This window comes from Macaca thibetana, chromosome 12 (assembly GCF_024542745.1).
Source record: "Macaca thibetana thibetana isolate TM-01 chromosome 12, ASM2454274v1, whole genome shotgun sequence".
NCBI lineage: Eukaryota > Metazoa > Chordata > Mammalia > Primates > Cercopithecidae > Macaca > Macaca thibetana.
Window position 1 is genome coordinate 9,695,463 of NC_065589.1, and position 13,882 is coordinate 9,709,344.

General features: G+C 44.3%; 2 protein-coding genes across 3 annotated transcripts in view; one reads left to right on the top strand and one right to left on the bottom strand.

The window, feature by feature from the left end:
• The window catches only part of DGKD (diacylglycerol kinase delta), a 681,592-nt gene that overhangs the window by 562,624 nt on the left and 105,086 nt on the right, over positions 1-13,882 (bottom strand). The gene's annotated exons all lie outside the window — the stretch shown is intronic.
• LOC126932571 (ephexin-1) overlaps positions 1-13,882 on the top strand; it is a 334,934-nt gene that overhangs the window by 288,781 nt on the left and 32,271 nt on the right. For both annotated transcript variants that reach the window (XM_050751567.1, XM_050751566.1), the window contains one exon: positions 3,095-3,393. In XM_050751567.1, the coding sequence (XP_050607524.1) occupies positions 3,095-3,393 (299 nt within the window). The remainder of the gene's footprint in view (positions 1-3,094; positions 3,394-13,882) is intronic.

Consider the following 13,882-nt stretch of genomic DNA (forward strand, 5'->3'; position numbering starts at 1 on the left):
GCAACCTCCGCCCCCTGGATTCAAGTGATTCTCCTGCCTCAGCCTCCCGAGTAGCTGGGATTACAGGCGCCTGCCACCACACCTGGCTGATTTTTGTATTTTTAGTAGAGATAGGATTTCTCCATGTTGCCCAGGCTGGTCTCGAACTCCTGACCTCAAGTGATCTGCCCGCGCTGGCCTCCCAAAGTGCTAGGATTACAGGTGTGAGCCACTGCCCCCGGCCTTATGGTAGGTTTTGATCAGTCAGTCTTTACTCACTTCTCCGAGCACAGATTGGGTCAGCACCCAAACAGAGGCCCTCCACTTACAACCGGGGAGAGGGGCGCGAGGGGGTGCGGGAGAGGCAGTCAACAGCGTCTGCCATGGGGTGACTTAAGAACTATTATTTTCAACCCAGCTACCCACAATGCTGATATTTTTGTCTTTGTTCAGCATATGTATCACAGTGAGATGTTCAAGATAGTATTCACCCATGATTTACCGACTATAGCACACATAAGACATATTTTTGAGCCTTCAAAAATATGCCAAGTGAGACACTTTTGTGAAGCTTGGAAACTGTTTTTTTTTTTTTTGGTTTTGTTTTGTTTTTTGAGACGGAGTTTTGCTGTTTTGCCCAGGCTAGTGTGAAGTGGCACGATCTCAGCCCACTGCAACCTCCACCAGGCGCCTGGGTTCAAGCTGTTCTCCTGCCATAGCCTCCTGAGTAGGTGGGATTATAGGTGCCTGCCACCACACCCTGCTAATTTTTGTATTTTTAGTAGAGACGGAGTTTTGCCATGTTGGCCAGGCTGGTCTCGAACTCCTGACTTCAAGTGATCCACCTGCCTCAGCCTCCCAAAGTGCTAGGATTGCAGGCGTGAACCACCACACCCAGCCTTGGCAACCGCATTTTTAAAAGGTGTTCAACAAGTAGTTGAGTACCTACCATGTAGGAGACACTGCACTATGCACTGAAAAGTGAATTCAAGTCAACCCCTGAAACTTGGTTTCTTTAAACCTCTGTAACCGCAGTGTCAGAATCACAGGATAGTGATAGCCTGACGTCGCAACAGTCAGCCTACCTTAGGCTCATTATTGAACTGATGTGGGTGGTGACGTCAGACCTGTCTTTATGGGTCTTCAGTCAGGGTTGCATTTAGCTTAGAGTTGGATTTTCTTTTTTATTCCTTTGTCGAATCAACTCCATGTTGTATCCGGCTGGGCTGCATCATTGGCAAAGCACGGGCTTTTAGCTTGCTGAAGTGGACGCTCTGGTTACCTTGGCAGAGAAGCTTTGTAATTTGGAGTTACAGAGCCTGGAAACCAAGTCATTTAATCCATAGGGCCGCCTTATTAGGTTCCTGTTCATGAATATAATTTCTCCAGCCTCATTCAGGATTTTGAAGGTGGTCTGTTTTTCTTTTCTTCCTTTTTCTACAGTTTAGATATGTTTAACAATTAAAGAAAGAATAATAGCTAACAGTTGTACTGTGTTGTAAGAGCAAGTGCTTATCAAGTGCTATATTCATCCATATTGCAACTTTCTGGGAATCATCTTTGTCTCATAGTTGCACATATCAAGGGGCCTCGGCCACTGTCCCAAGGGCCAGACCAGGACATCCTGATACCCACGAGACCTCCACCTGGGTGCCTGGGTACATCTCGATCCTCACCGCCCCGACGCCACCCTCAGCCAGACCTTCATCTGCTCCAGTGGGACCTCTGGTCTCTGCTGCCTCACTGGTCACCTGAATGTTATGCATGGCCCGGGGCCTGTCCTGTATCTTGTAACTGTCCCCGAATCAGGCACTTGGCTTCATCCCCTTCCCAGTCCTTCAGTGCAGGCCTCCATCCTGGCTCTTCCAGGGAGCTGCTGCAGCCCGTTTCTCCCAGTCCATGCTTCTAAAATGTAGACAGGACCAGGCACAGGGGTTCAGGTCTGTAATCCAGCACTGTGGGAGGCTGAGGGGAGAGGTGTTCAAGACCAGGAACTGAGGCTTGAGGCCAGAAATTCAAGACCAGCCTGGCAACATAGCAAGTCCTCATCTCTACCAAAAAATAAAAAAGAGGAGAAAACTAGCTGGCCATGGTGGCACGCACCTGTAGTCCTAGCTACTCAGGAGGCCGAGGCAGGAGAATCACTGGAGCCCAGGAGATGGAGCCTACAGTGAGCTATGATTGCACCACTGCCCTCCAGCCTGGGTGACAGAGTGAGGCCCAATCTCAAAATAAATACATTTTAAAACAATAAAATGTAGAACAGAGTGTTTTTGCTCTGTCTAGCCCTTGCCCTCGGGCTAGCCTCCTGCCTCTGTGGCACCGTGGACAAGACCTTGGGGTCTGACCTCTTTCCTCCCAGCCTGCAGCAGGCAGGATTACCCCTCACTGTCCCACCCAGCCATGGCAACCCCCCACCCTGACACGGCTGCCTGTGCGGAGAGGAAGTCCCTGTGTCCCAAGGCCAGGACATCGGAAATGGGGTTATCCCTTTGGAGGTGCTCCATTTGCACTGATTCAGCCGCACCCCCAAATCTACCTGAGAGACTGGAAAGCATTCATTGCAAGTACAGTTGGTCAGTGAAGTCTGCAGCTGTGAAAGCAAAAAGGGAATGTTTCCCTTTTTAAATCATAAGATTGATAAAATGCTGATTTTTCCTTCAAAATGAGAATTTACAGCTACCCTCACTGCACAAATGAATATTCCTGAGTTTGAATATTGAAGCATTTAGGGCTACGGAAATTACCCTGCTGGGATAATGAGACACAGTTGGGACATTCCCATCAACTTGGTGGTGGACACATCAGGTTCTAGGTTCTTGTTTGCCAGGTGTGTGTGGGGAAAGCATATATTGGATTTTGAGTCCATTCGGGCATTTCTTTATATGTTGGGAAAAAACATAAGCATGCTGGTCTTTCCCAAGAAATGAAGACAACGGCAGTGTATCCGGTGGCCTGGAGCCTGCCGCTGAGACAGGTGCGGGGCTGGCTTGCACTGTGTATTCCTGGACACAGCAGCCACCCTTGATAAGAACATGAAGCCTTGACTTAGGGATTTGGAATGATTGTCATCTGAGATCTTTTCCTTTTCTTTTTTACAACTCTTTGATTTCAGGGCTCCTGTATCAGGAATACCGAGATAAATCGACTCTCCAAGAAATTGAAACCAGGAGGCAACAGGACGCAGAAATAGAAGACAATACCAATGGGTCCCCAGCCAGTGAGGACACCCCGGAGGAGGAAGAGGAAGAGGAGGAGGAGGAACCGGCCAGCCCACCAGAGAGGAAGGCTCTGCCCCAGATCTGCCTGCTCAGTAACCCTCACTCAAGGTTCAACCTCTGGCAGGATCTCCCCGAGATCCGGAGCAGTGGGGTGCTTGAGATCCTACAGCCTGAGGAGATTAAGCTGCAAGAGGTAACAAGCGCCGAGGGGTGGGGGCTCCCCCACAGCACACAGGAGTGACCCTCACTGCTGGGGGTGAGGCTTCCTCTAGGGGGTGAGGTGCCCTAGCTGGTTCACCAGAGGAATTGCCGACAGGGTTGTCCATCTAGAACATGTAGAAAAATAAACATGGCTTTACAGGCAGCAAGAGACACCCATTTACCTTCTAGGATAGCTCACCCCCAATATTGAGCATCTGAAGCATTGCTGTCTGATCGCAGTTTTTCCACCCTTCGTTATCATCGTTGCATATTTCCATCACACGTGAATGCCACGGCACTAGGCAATGCTGAGCTCACTGTGACCGTGCCATAGCTGCAGGTGATCTGTGGTTGACGGAGGTCTGCCATATCTCTTTGCGTTCACGATCTTATCGCACCACTTTCTTTTGGGGCTGTCTGAACTTTGAATGAATGGGTCTCTGAAGGAGGTCCCTCAGCTTGCCCACCTGCTCCTGAAATGCTGCAGAAACCTGGGATTCGTGTCTCTGGCCCCTTCGTTTGATGGTTCAGGTGGACTTCAGTGACTGTCAATTAGGCTGAGGCGAAATCGTTGAGTTGCCTGATGGTTTGTTGCTAGCAGGGAGAAATGATCAATTAAAAACAGTAACAAATGAATAAGAAATTTAAGTGTTTGTTTTAGCGGAACAAAGATCATTTGAGTATTAAGGGAAAATTTGTGGTATTGAGAAACAAGCATATGGTCAGGAGTAAACAGGAAGAATGGTGGAGAGAAATTGTGAATATGCAAGTTCGAGTTAATTGTGAAATTTAGAAAGTGGGCACAGAAGGGAAAAACAAAAGAAGAGATTTGGTTTTTATAAGCACTTGGTCCACCCAGTTCCATCATCTGTGTCCTCTTCCGCTCCGTCTCACCCCCACCACACTCACCTGCATTCCTGAGCACTCTCACGTGCTTGTCCAAGCTCATCCTTGTGCTTGTTTCTTGTGGCAGCTGTGGCTCCAGAAGTCCTGCCTTTCCCTACCCCCCCATTACTCCTGTGCTAGATTCTACAGAAACATTTGCTCTTGTTTATTTAAAACATGAAACAGTAGCCTATATACACTATTAATGACCAAAACCGTGAATTGTTCCTGACCAGCATCATGTACCTGAGACTTGGGTTTTACGATGAATGGAGTTGCTACTAGGGAAGGCTTGATAAAAGTGGATTTTTGAAGGGCCACCTAGACTTCACCTGGGTGTCGTGCCCAGTAGAGTATGGAAAATGTTTAGACTTTGGCATCCTTCCTAACTTGTGAGCAGTGATTTGTAAATGGCTACATCGATTTATTTTTAATAAAACTTCTAATGTAAAACTTAGAAATAAGACTGGGTGCGGTGACTCACACCTGTAATCCCAGCACTTTGGGAGGCTGAGGCTGGTGGATCACGAGGTCATGAGTTCGAGACCAGCCTGGCCAAGATGGTGAAACCCTGTCTCCACTAAAAATACAAAAGTTAGCCGGGCACGGTGGCAGGCGCCTGTAACCCCAGCACTTTGGGAGGCCGAGGCTGGTGGATCACAAGGTCAGGAGTTCGAAACCAACCTGGCCAAGATGGTGAAACCCCGTCTCTACTAAAAATACAAAAGTTAGCCAGGCATGGTGGCAGGCGCCTGTAATCCCAGCTACTCGGGAGGCTGAGGCAGGAGAATCGCTTGAACTCAGAGGCAGAGGTTGCAGTGAGCCGAGATCGTGCCTCTGCACTCTAGCCTGGGCGACAGAGCAAGACCCCATCTCAAAAAAAAAACAAACTTAGAAATAAATCCTAGTAGAACTTAAACACATGTTAGAAACCTTTTACAACATAAGCAAAGCTGAAAGCAGAGAAAAGGCCCTTGTCATAAACGGACAGCAAAAAGTGAAGAAGCATGAAAAACAAACAGCACCAAATTAGTGGCAAATTTAACAGCAAACAAATCCGTTACAACAATACATGCGAACGGCTGAAACTCCTCCATTAAAGGACGGAAGTTCTTCAACTGAAGCTCAGTGTGGTGGCTGACACCTGTAATCCCAGCACTTTCGGAGGCCAGGGTGGGAGATCACCTGAGGTCAGGAGTTCAAGACCACTCTGGCCAACATGGCAAAACCACAGCTCTACAAAAATACAAAAATTAGCCGGGTGGGCCAGGCACGGTGCCTCATGCCTGTAATCCCAGCACTTTGGGAGGCCGAGGTGGGTGAATCACTTGAGGTCAGGAGTTCAAGACCAGCCTGGCAAATGTTGTGAAACACCATGTTTACTACAAATACAAAAATTAGCCTAGTATGGTGTGCCCACCTATAGTCCCAGCTACTCTACTCAGGAGGCTGAGGCAGGAGAATCCCTTGAACCCAGGAGGCAGAGGTTGCAGTGAGCCAATATCACACACACCTGCACTCCAACCTGGGCCATAGAGTGAGGCTCTGTCTCAAAAAAAAAAAAAAAATTAGCCGGGCATAGTGTCGGGTGCCTGTAATCCCAGCTACTCGGGAAGCTGAGGCAGGAGAATCGTTTGAACCCAGAAGGTGGAGAGGTTGCAGTGCACCGAGATGGTGTCACTGCCCTCTGGCCTGGGTGACAGAGCAAGACTCTGTCTCGAAAAAAATAAAAATAAAAAATGAAATTATCCAATTGATTAGAAATCTAAACCCATTATATTATCAGAGTAGAGTTCAGGGCAAGAAAAATTACCCAAGTGAACAGAGTCATCTTATTTTGTCATCTTATTCATCTACTAAAAATACAAAAAATTAGCCAGGTATGGTGGCGGGTCCCTGTAGTTCCAGCTACACGGGAGGCTGAGGCAGGAGAATCGCTTGAAGGCGGAGGTTGCAGTGAGCCAAGATCGCACCATTGCACTCCAGCCCGGGCAACAATGCAAGACTCCGTCTCAGAAGGAAAAAAAAAAAAAAAAAAAAGAGTTTTGCAATGAAATACATGACTCCTCTGTGTATTTTCGTTGTTTAAAAAAACATAAACTGCAAATGCGTCCAGCCCGTTGCTTGGATCATGGGTTTTCACTGGAGGACCAGCTTTATCTATTTTCTCTCTCCTGATTAGACACAGCCAGAATGCACCGTTTAAGTTTGGAGTTTAGACGCCTATGCAGGCTAAGGGCAAAATCCTCATAGATTTTTACAGTGTTTTACACTTCTTCTAGTTTCAGTACATTCTGTAGCAGCTTGGTTTTGGTGATGGTTTTTTAGCAACTTGCCTTTCCTGGACTCGTCAGAGCTTTCAGCTCAGTTTTCATTAAAACAACTCCCTTTCCACTGAGAATTCACTGGTTTTTATCATTAAATGATACAACTGCATCGCAGGTGCCACTGGCTTGAGTAAGTTTGAGGAATGCAAGTGACAGTGGGTGCATCCTCGCCAGATGGGGAGAGAGGCAGGCAGGTAGCCTCTGCCCTGAGCGCCTGGGGGGTAGCAGAGTACGGGGTATTCAGCCAGTGAGTTGAGTGGAGGTTGCTCAGGAGAGTTTGTGTGCGCGAACATCTCTGTGCTCGTCTCAGACCAGCTGTAGCCTGGAAGTGGAACTGCTGGTCCCGAATGAAGTGCATTTTAAATGGTGATGGACTCTGCCCAATTGCCATTCAAAAAGGCAGTACAAGTGTCACATTGCTACCAGCAGTGCAAGAGAGGCTATTTGTATTCACCCTCCCTAGCCCTGCTGTCAAACTTCTAAGCTGTTGGGTGAAACATTGTATCTTGCCTTACCCTGCCCTCCTTGATGACTTGCAAATTTGAGCATCTTTTCACATGTTTACTGGCTGTATCCATTTCTTTATCTATCAGTGCCTGTTCTTATCTTTTCCCCCTTTTCTATTGGGTTCTTTACATTTATCTTCTTGATTTGTAGTAGCTTTTTATACATTCTGGATATTCTTTTTCTTTTTTTAAGATTTTCAAATGTTTTCTCCTGTACGATAATATAAGGGACGCAATTTATGCACAGAGTCACTGGTGCCCAACTGCCTAGGTTTCTCAGCTCAGCTGCTTCTTAGCTGTGTGACCTTATGCAAATTACTTAACTTCTCTGTGCCTTATCTGTAAGATGGGAATCCTAGTACCTACTTCTCAGGCTTGTGCAGATTGAATAAGTAACACAGATAAGGAGCTGAAGACAGTGCGCGGCAAAAAGCTGACATTATCAAGAGCTTATGTGCCCTCTCACTTGGTCCACGACATCTTCTTTTTGGATAAAAATCTCTTTTCCATTTTGATAGCAAATCTGTCAGTACTTTTATTCATTTAAACCTAATCTTCAGATATTGTGTCTTATGATTAGAAAGGCTATTCCCAAGAGGTACACTTTACAGTGAAAAGGTAATAGCTGGGAGTGTTATGAACTGGACAAAAAAATAGAGCAGAAGGCCGGGCCCAGCGGCTCACGCCTGTAATCCCTGCACTTTGGGAGGCCAAGGCAGGTAGATCACCTGAGGTCAGGAGTTCGAGACCAGCCTGGTCAACGTGGTGAAACCCTGTCTCTACTAAAAGTACAAAAATTAGCCAGGCGTGGTGATGTGCACCAGTAGTCCCAGCTACTTGGGAGGCTGAGGCAAGAGAATCACTTGAACCTGGGAAGCAGAGGTTGCAGTGAGCCAAGATCATACTACTGCACTCCAGCCTGGGCGACAGAACGAGACTCCACTCCCCCAAAAAGAAAAAGCAGAATCTGTCAGAAACAAGAGGAGACGTTGCCATGCACATTCCACTATCTTACAGGAGTGGGACAGAGCAGGGAGATGGGGAATCAGAAAGAAATAATTAGGTTGGTTGAAAAGATTTGTACTGAACTTTATACTCTCTGGAGCTGCCTTGCCCGCTCTGGCGGCCACTAGCCACCCGTGGCTGCTGAGCACAACATGTGGTGAGTCCAGTTGACTTGCAGTGTGTGTGTAAAATGCACACCAAATTTCAAAGAATAGAAAGAATCAAAAGAGATAAATACAAAATTAAATGAACTTCTGAGATGCCACCTTGAGACATCAGGGGAAAACACACAACAAACTGAAGGAGAACAGAGAGGACAGAGATCCAAGAAGATACTCTGCAAAAGTCTTGATAAGATAAAAAACAGATGAATGATTTTCTAGGAAAATATAAGCTACTAACAATGGAATCAAAAGTAAAAATTTTAAATACGCAAAAATATACCAGTAACCCCAAAAAACCACCTACAGGAAAGATGTTGCACCCAGAGGACTCATATTCAAATCCCAGGAGAGTCTGGTGTTACTTAGGCTGGCCTGCAGCAGAGCTGTCCAGTGGAATTCCCTGCCATGATGGAAATGTTCCTTTTTTTTTGAGACAGTCTTGCTCTGTAACCCAGGCTGGAGAGCAATGGCATGATCTCGGCTTGCTGCAGCCTCTGCCTCCCAGGCTCAAGTGATTCTTCTGCCTCAGCCTCCTGAGTAGCTGGGATTACAGGTGTGTACCACCACATCCGTCTAATTTTTGTATTTTTAGTAGAGAAGGGGTTTCACCATGTTGCTCAGGCTGGTCTTGAACTCCTCACCTCGTGATCCTCCCACCTCGGCCTCCCAAAGTGCTGAGATTACAGGCTTGAGCCACTGCGCCTGGCCTTTTTTTTTTTTTTTTTTTTTTTTGAGACAGAATTTCACTCTTGTTGCCCAGACTGGAGCGCAATGGCTTGATCTCGGCTCACGACAACCTCCGCCTCCCAGGCTCAAGTGATTCTCCTGCCTCAACCTCCCGAGTAGCTGGGATTACAGCGCCACCATGCCCAGCTAATTTTGTATTTTTAGTAGAGATGGGGTTTCTCCATGTTGCTCAGGCTGGTCTTGAACTCCCAACCTCAGGTGATGCCCCGGCCTTGGCCTCCTAAAGTGCTGGGATTACAGGCATGGGCCACTGCACCTGGGCAGAAATGTTCTTTTGTATGTCATTTTTATTATTATTGTTTTTTGAGACAGTCTCACTCTGTCACCCAGGCTGGAGTGCAGTGGCACAATCTTGGCTTGCTGTAACCTCTGCCTCCTGGGTTCAAGCGATTCTCATGCCTCAGCCTCCAGAGTGGCTGAGACTACAGGTGCACACCACTACGCAAGGCTAATTTTTCTATTTTTGGTAGAGATAGGGTTTTGCCTTGTTGACCAGGCTGACCTCAAACTCCTGAACTCAAGTGATCTGCCTGCCTCAGCCTCCCAAAGTGCTGAGACAGTTGTGAGGCACCATGCCTGGCAATGATGGAATGTTCTACATCATGTCTCCAATAGTCACTAGCTCCATGTGGCTACCGAGCATTTGAAACTGGTCAGTGCAACTAAGGAACAGAATGTTTAATTCCACCCAGTTTCAACAAATATTAGTTGCTACTGTATTGATCAGCATTAAGTCTAGAGCAGAGATCATCAAACTTTCTGTTAAAGGGCCAGATAATAAATGCGTCAGGCTTTGTGGGCCATACCGTCTGTCAAAACTACTCAGCTCTGTCGTTGTGGTGTGACAGCAGCTATAGACACTATGTAAAGGAATGAGTATGGCTGTGTTCCAGTAAAACTTTATTTACAAATACAAGTGGCCAGCCCATGGACTGTAGTTTGCCGACCCCTGGTCTAAAGCATGGAAATGAGAGAAATACACAAATTATTTGAACATAGTATAATATTGATAACCAAATCTGAAAATTAAAGTACAAACACATACAAAATTATTTTATTTTATTTTATTTTAGTTTTATTTTTTGAGATAGAGTCTTACTCTGTTGCCCAGACTGGAGTGCAGTGGCAGGATCTCGGCTCACTGCAACCTCTGCCTCCCGGGTTCAAGTGATTCTCCTGCCTCAGCCTCCCAAGTAACTGGGATTACAGGCACATGCCACCATGCCTGGCTAATTTTTTGTGTTTTTAGTAGAGGCAGGATTTCACCTTGTTAGCCAAGATGATCTCAATCTCCTGACCTCATCGTGATCCGCCTGCCTCATGCCTCCCAAAGTGCTGGGATTGCAGGTGTGAGTCACCACACCCGGTTACAAAATTATTTTAATCCACAATAATAATAGAAGAGTATATATATAGTCGATATACAGTCAAGAACACTGTTCTCTCAGTAATCAACAGAACTGGGAGACATAAAATCAGTAAGGTTATAGAAGAATGGGCCACCATCAACCAAACAGAACTGATAAACATTCCTAGAACACTCTACCCAACAGTAGCAGAATACACATTATTTTCAAGTGCAAAGAGAACTGTCACCAAGGTAAAGCATAACTCTCCTTAACACATTTAAAAGAACTGAAGTCATAGAAAGTATGTTCTCTGACCCTAATGGAATTACACTAGAAATCAGTAACAAAGAAAACAGAAAATCTCCAAACACTTGGAAATTAACACACTTCTCAATAATCCCTGGGTCAAGGAGGAAGTTGCAAGGAGAGTTATAAATATTTTGAAATGACTGAAAATGAATCCGCAGCATACCAAAGTTGGTGGGAGGCAGCAAAAGCAATGTTTTGAAGCAGATTTATAGCATTATACTTATTTAGGAAAGCAGATAGCTTTCAAAACAATAACCTAAGCTTTCACATTAAGAAACTGGGCCGGGGAAAGGGCAAAACCAAAGCAAGTGGAAGGAAAGAAATAATACATATGAGAGCAAGAATCAATAACGTGGAAAATTTTTTAAAATATAGAGAAAATCAGTGAAACCAAAATTGAATTCTTTGAAAAGATTAATAAAATTAATAAATCTCTATCAAGATTGACCAAAAAGAAGAAGATATAAATGACCAATATCAGAAACGAAAAAGGAGACAGGATGAATCCTCAAGACATTTAAAGGGTAATAAGGAAATATTATAAACAATTCTACACACATAAATTTGGCAACTTAAATGAAAGAGACCAATGTCCCAAACTGAAAGCTACCAAAACTCACCCCAAATGAAATAAATAACCTGAATAGTCTTGTAACTGTTAAAGAAATTGACTTCTTATGTAAAATCTTTCAAAATATGCAATCTCTAGGCCCGTAAGTTTACACTGGTGAATTCTACCAACCATTTAAAGTAGAAAATAGTATCAGTTTTCCCCATTCTTTTCCAAAATATGGAAGAAGGAATGCTTCCCAACTTTTTAGAAGACCAGCATCACCTGATAGAAAAATCAGAGAAAGACAGTATAATAGTAAACTACAAACCAATATTCCTCATGAATGTTTATTTTTAAATTCTCAGTAAAAAAATAATAGCAATTCGAATCCAGCAATGTATAAAAAGAGCAATATGGCAAGACTGAGTGGAGTTTATCCTGGGAATGCAAGGTTAGTTAAATATTTGAAAAATCAATTAATGTAACCCACCATATTAACAGTCTAAAGAAGAAAAAAAAAAAAAAAACTGCATGGTTACTCCAACAATTGATGCTGTAAAAGCATTTGACAAAATTCAGTATTCAGCCATCATTAAATTTTTCAGCAAAGGAGGAAAACAAGGGAAATTCCTGGACCTGATAAGGAACATCTACCAAAAACCTAGGGCAAACCTCATACTTAATGGTGAAGGACTGAATGCTTTTCCCGTAAGATTAGGAACAAGGGAAGGCTGTCTGTTCCTTCACCGCTCCCATTCCTATTCAACATCATTGTGAAAATCCTAGCCAGTGCAGTAAGGCAAGAAAAAGAAATAAAAGGCATATAGATTAGAAAGGAATAAGTAAAACTGCCCCAGTCACAGATGACATGTTTACTTGAAAAATCCCGAAGAATCTACCACAAAAACCTCGTAGAACTAACAGTGATTTTTAGCAAGGTTGCCAGATACGAGGCCAACATACAAATATCAGTCATATCTCTGTATTCTAGCAGTGAACAATTAGAAACCGAAATTAAAATTCTCATACCATTTACAATAGCTGCTCCCAAAATGAAATATTTAGGCATAAATCTAACAAAACATGTACAGGATCTCTGTGCTGAAAACCGCAAATCAGTGAGGAGAGAAATCAAATAAAATGTAAATAAATCAAGAGACAAACTGTTCATGGATTGAAAGATTCAACATAGTAAAGTTAATTCTCTTCCCATATTGATCTATACACTCAATGCAACTCAATCAAAATCTCAATATTGGCCGGGCGCGGTGGCTCAAGCCTGTAATCCCAGCACTTTGGGAGGCCGAGACGGGTGGATCACGAGGTCAGGAGATCGAGACCATCCTGGCTAACACAGTGAAACCCCGTCTCTACTAAAAAATACAAAAAAACTAGCCGGGCGAGGTGGCGGGCGCCTGTAGTCCCAGCTACTCGGGAGGCGGAGGCAGGAGAATGGCCTGAACCCGGGAGGCGGAGCTTGCAGTGAGCTGAGATCCGGCCACTGCACTCCAGCAAGGGGGACAGAGTGAGACTCCGTCTCAAAAAAAAAAAAAAAAAAAAAAACAACTCAGTATTTTCTCTGGTCATAGACAAAATTATCCTAAAATTTATCAGAAAAGGCAAGATAACTAGAATAGCCCTGAACAGTTTTGAAAAATAATAAAGCCAAAGGGGTCATACTATCTGATTTTAAGACAACTAACAAGTTTACAGTAGTCAAGGCAGTGGGGTATTCATGAAATTACAGACACATAGATCGGTGAAATAGAATAGAAAGTTCAAATAAACCCACACAAATATGGCTAGATTTATATATAGAAATAAACCCACACAAATATGGCTGATTGATTTTTGGCAAAAGGACAAAAGCAAACTAATGGAAAAAAGACAGTCTTTTCAACAAATATTGAACGTTGGTGCTGGAACCATTGGATACATATATGCAAAAATATTAACCTCAACTTAAACCTCATGCCTTATACAAAAATTAACTCAAAATGGATCATGCATCTAAATGTAAAATGCAAAACTTTAAAACTTTTAGAGGAAAACATAGGAGAAACCTTTATAACCTGAGGTTAAACAAAAAAAATTGATCAATTGGTCTTGATCAAAGTTAAAAACTTTTGCTCTGCAAAAGACACTTAAGAGAATGAAAAGAGAAGCTACAGATGGGGAGGAAATATTTGTAAATTACTTAACTGATAAAGGACTTGCATCCAGAATACACAAAAGAACTCGAAACTCAACAGTAAAAAAACAGCAATCTAGTTTAAAAATGGGCAAAAGACTTAAATAGGTACTTCACCAAAGGAGATATACAGAAGGCAAGTAAGTGCTACACACTTCCTTACAAAAAGCTTTAAAATCAGGTCAGTCCCAAGTGCTGGTGTGCACACACAGCATACATTGCTGGAACTCTCCTACATGGCTGGTGAGGTCACAAAATGGTGCAGCCATGATGAGAGTTGGTGGTTTCTTACCAAGTTAAACATGCATTTATCATACTACCACACAGCCCCGCCCCGCCCTGTAGCAGCATCTCATCAGTGGCCCTGTTGACTTTGGGGCTGTCTTGTGTGTCATGGGATGTCTAGCACAGGGGTCCCCAACCCCCACCCCCATTACCCCCCCGC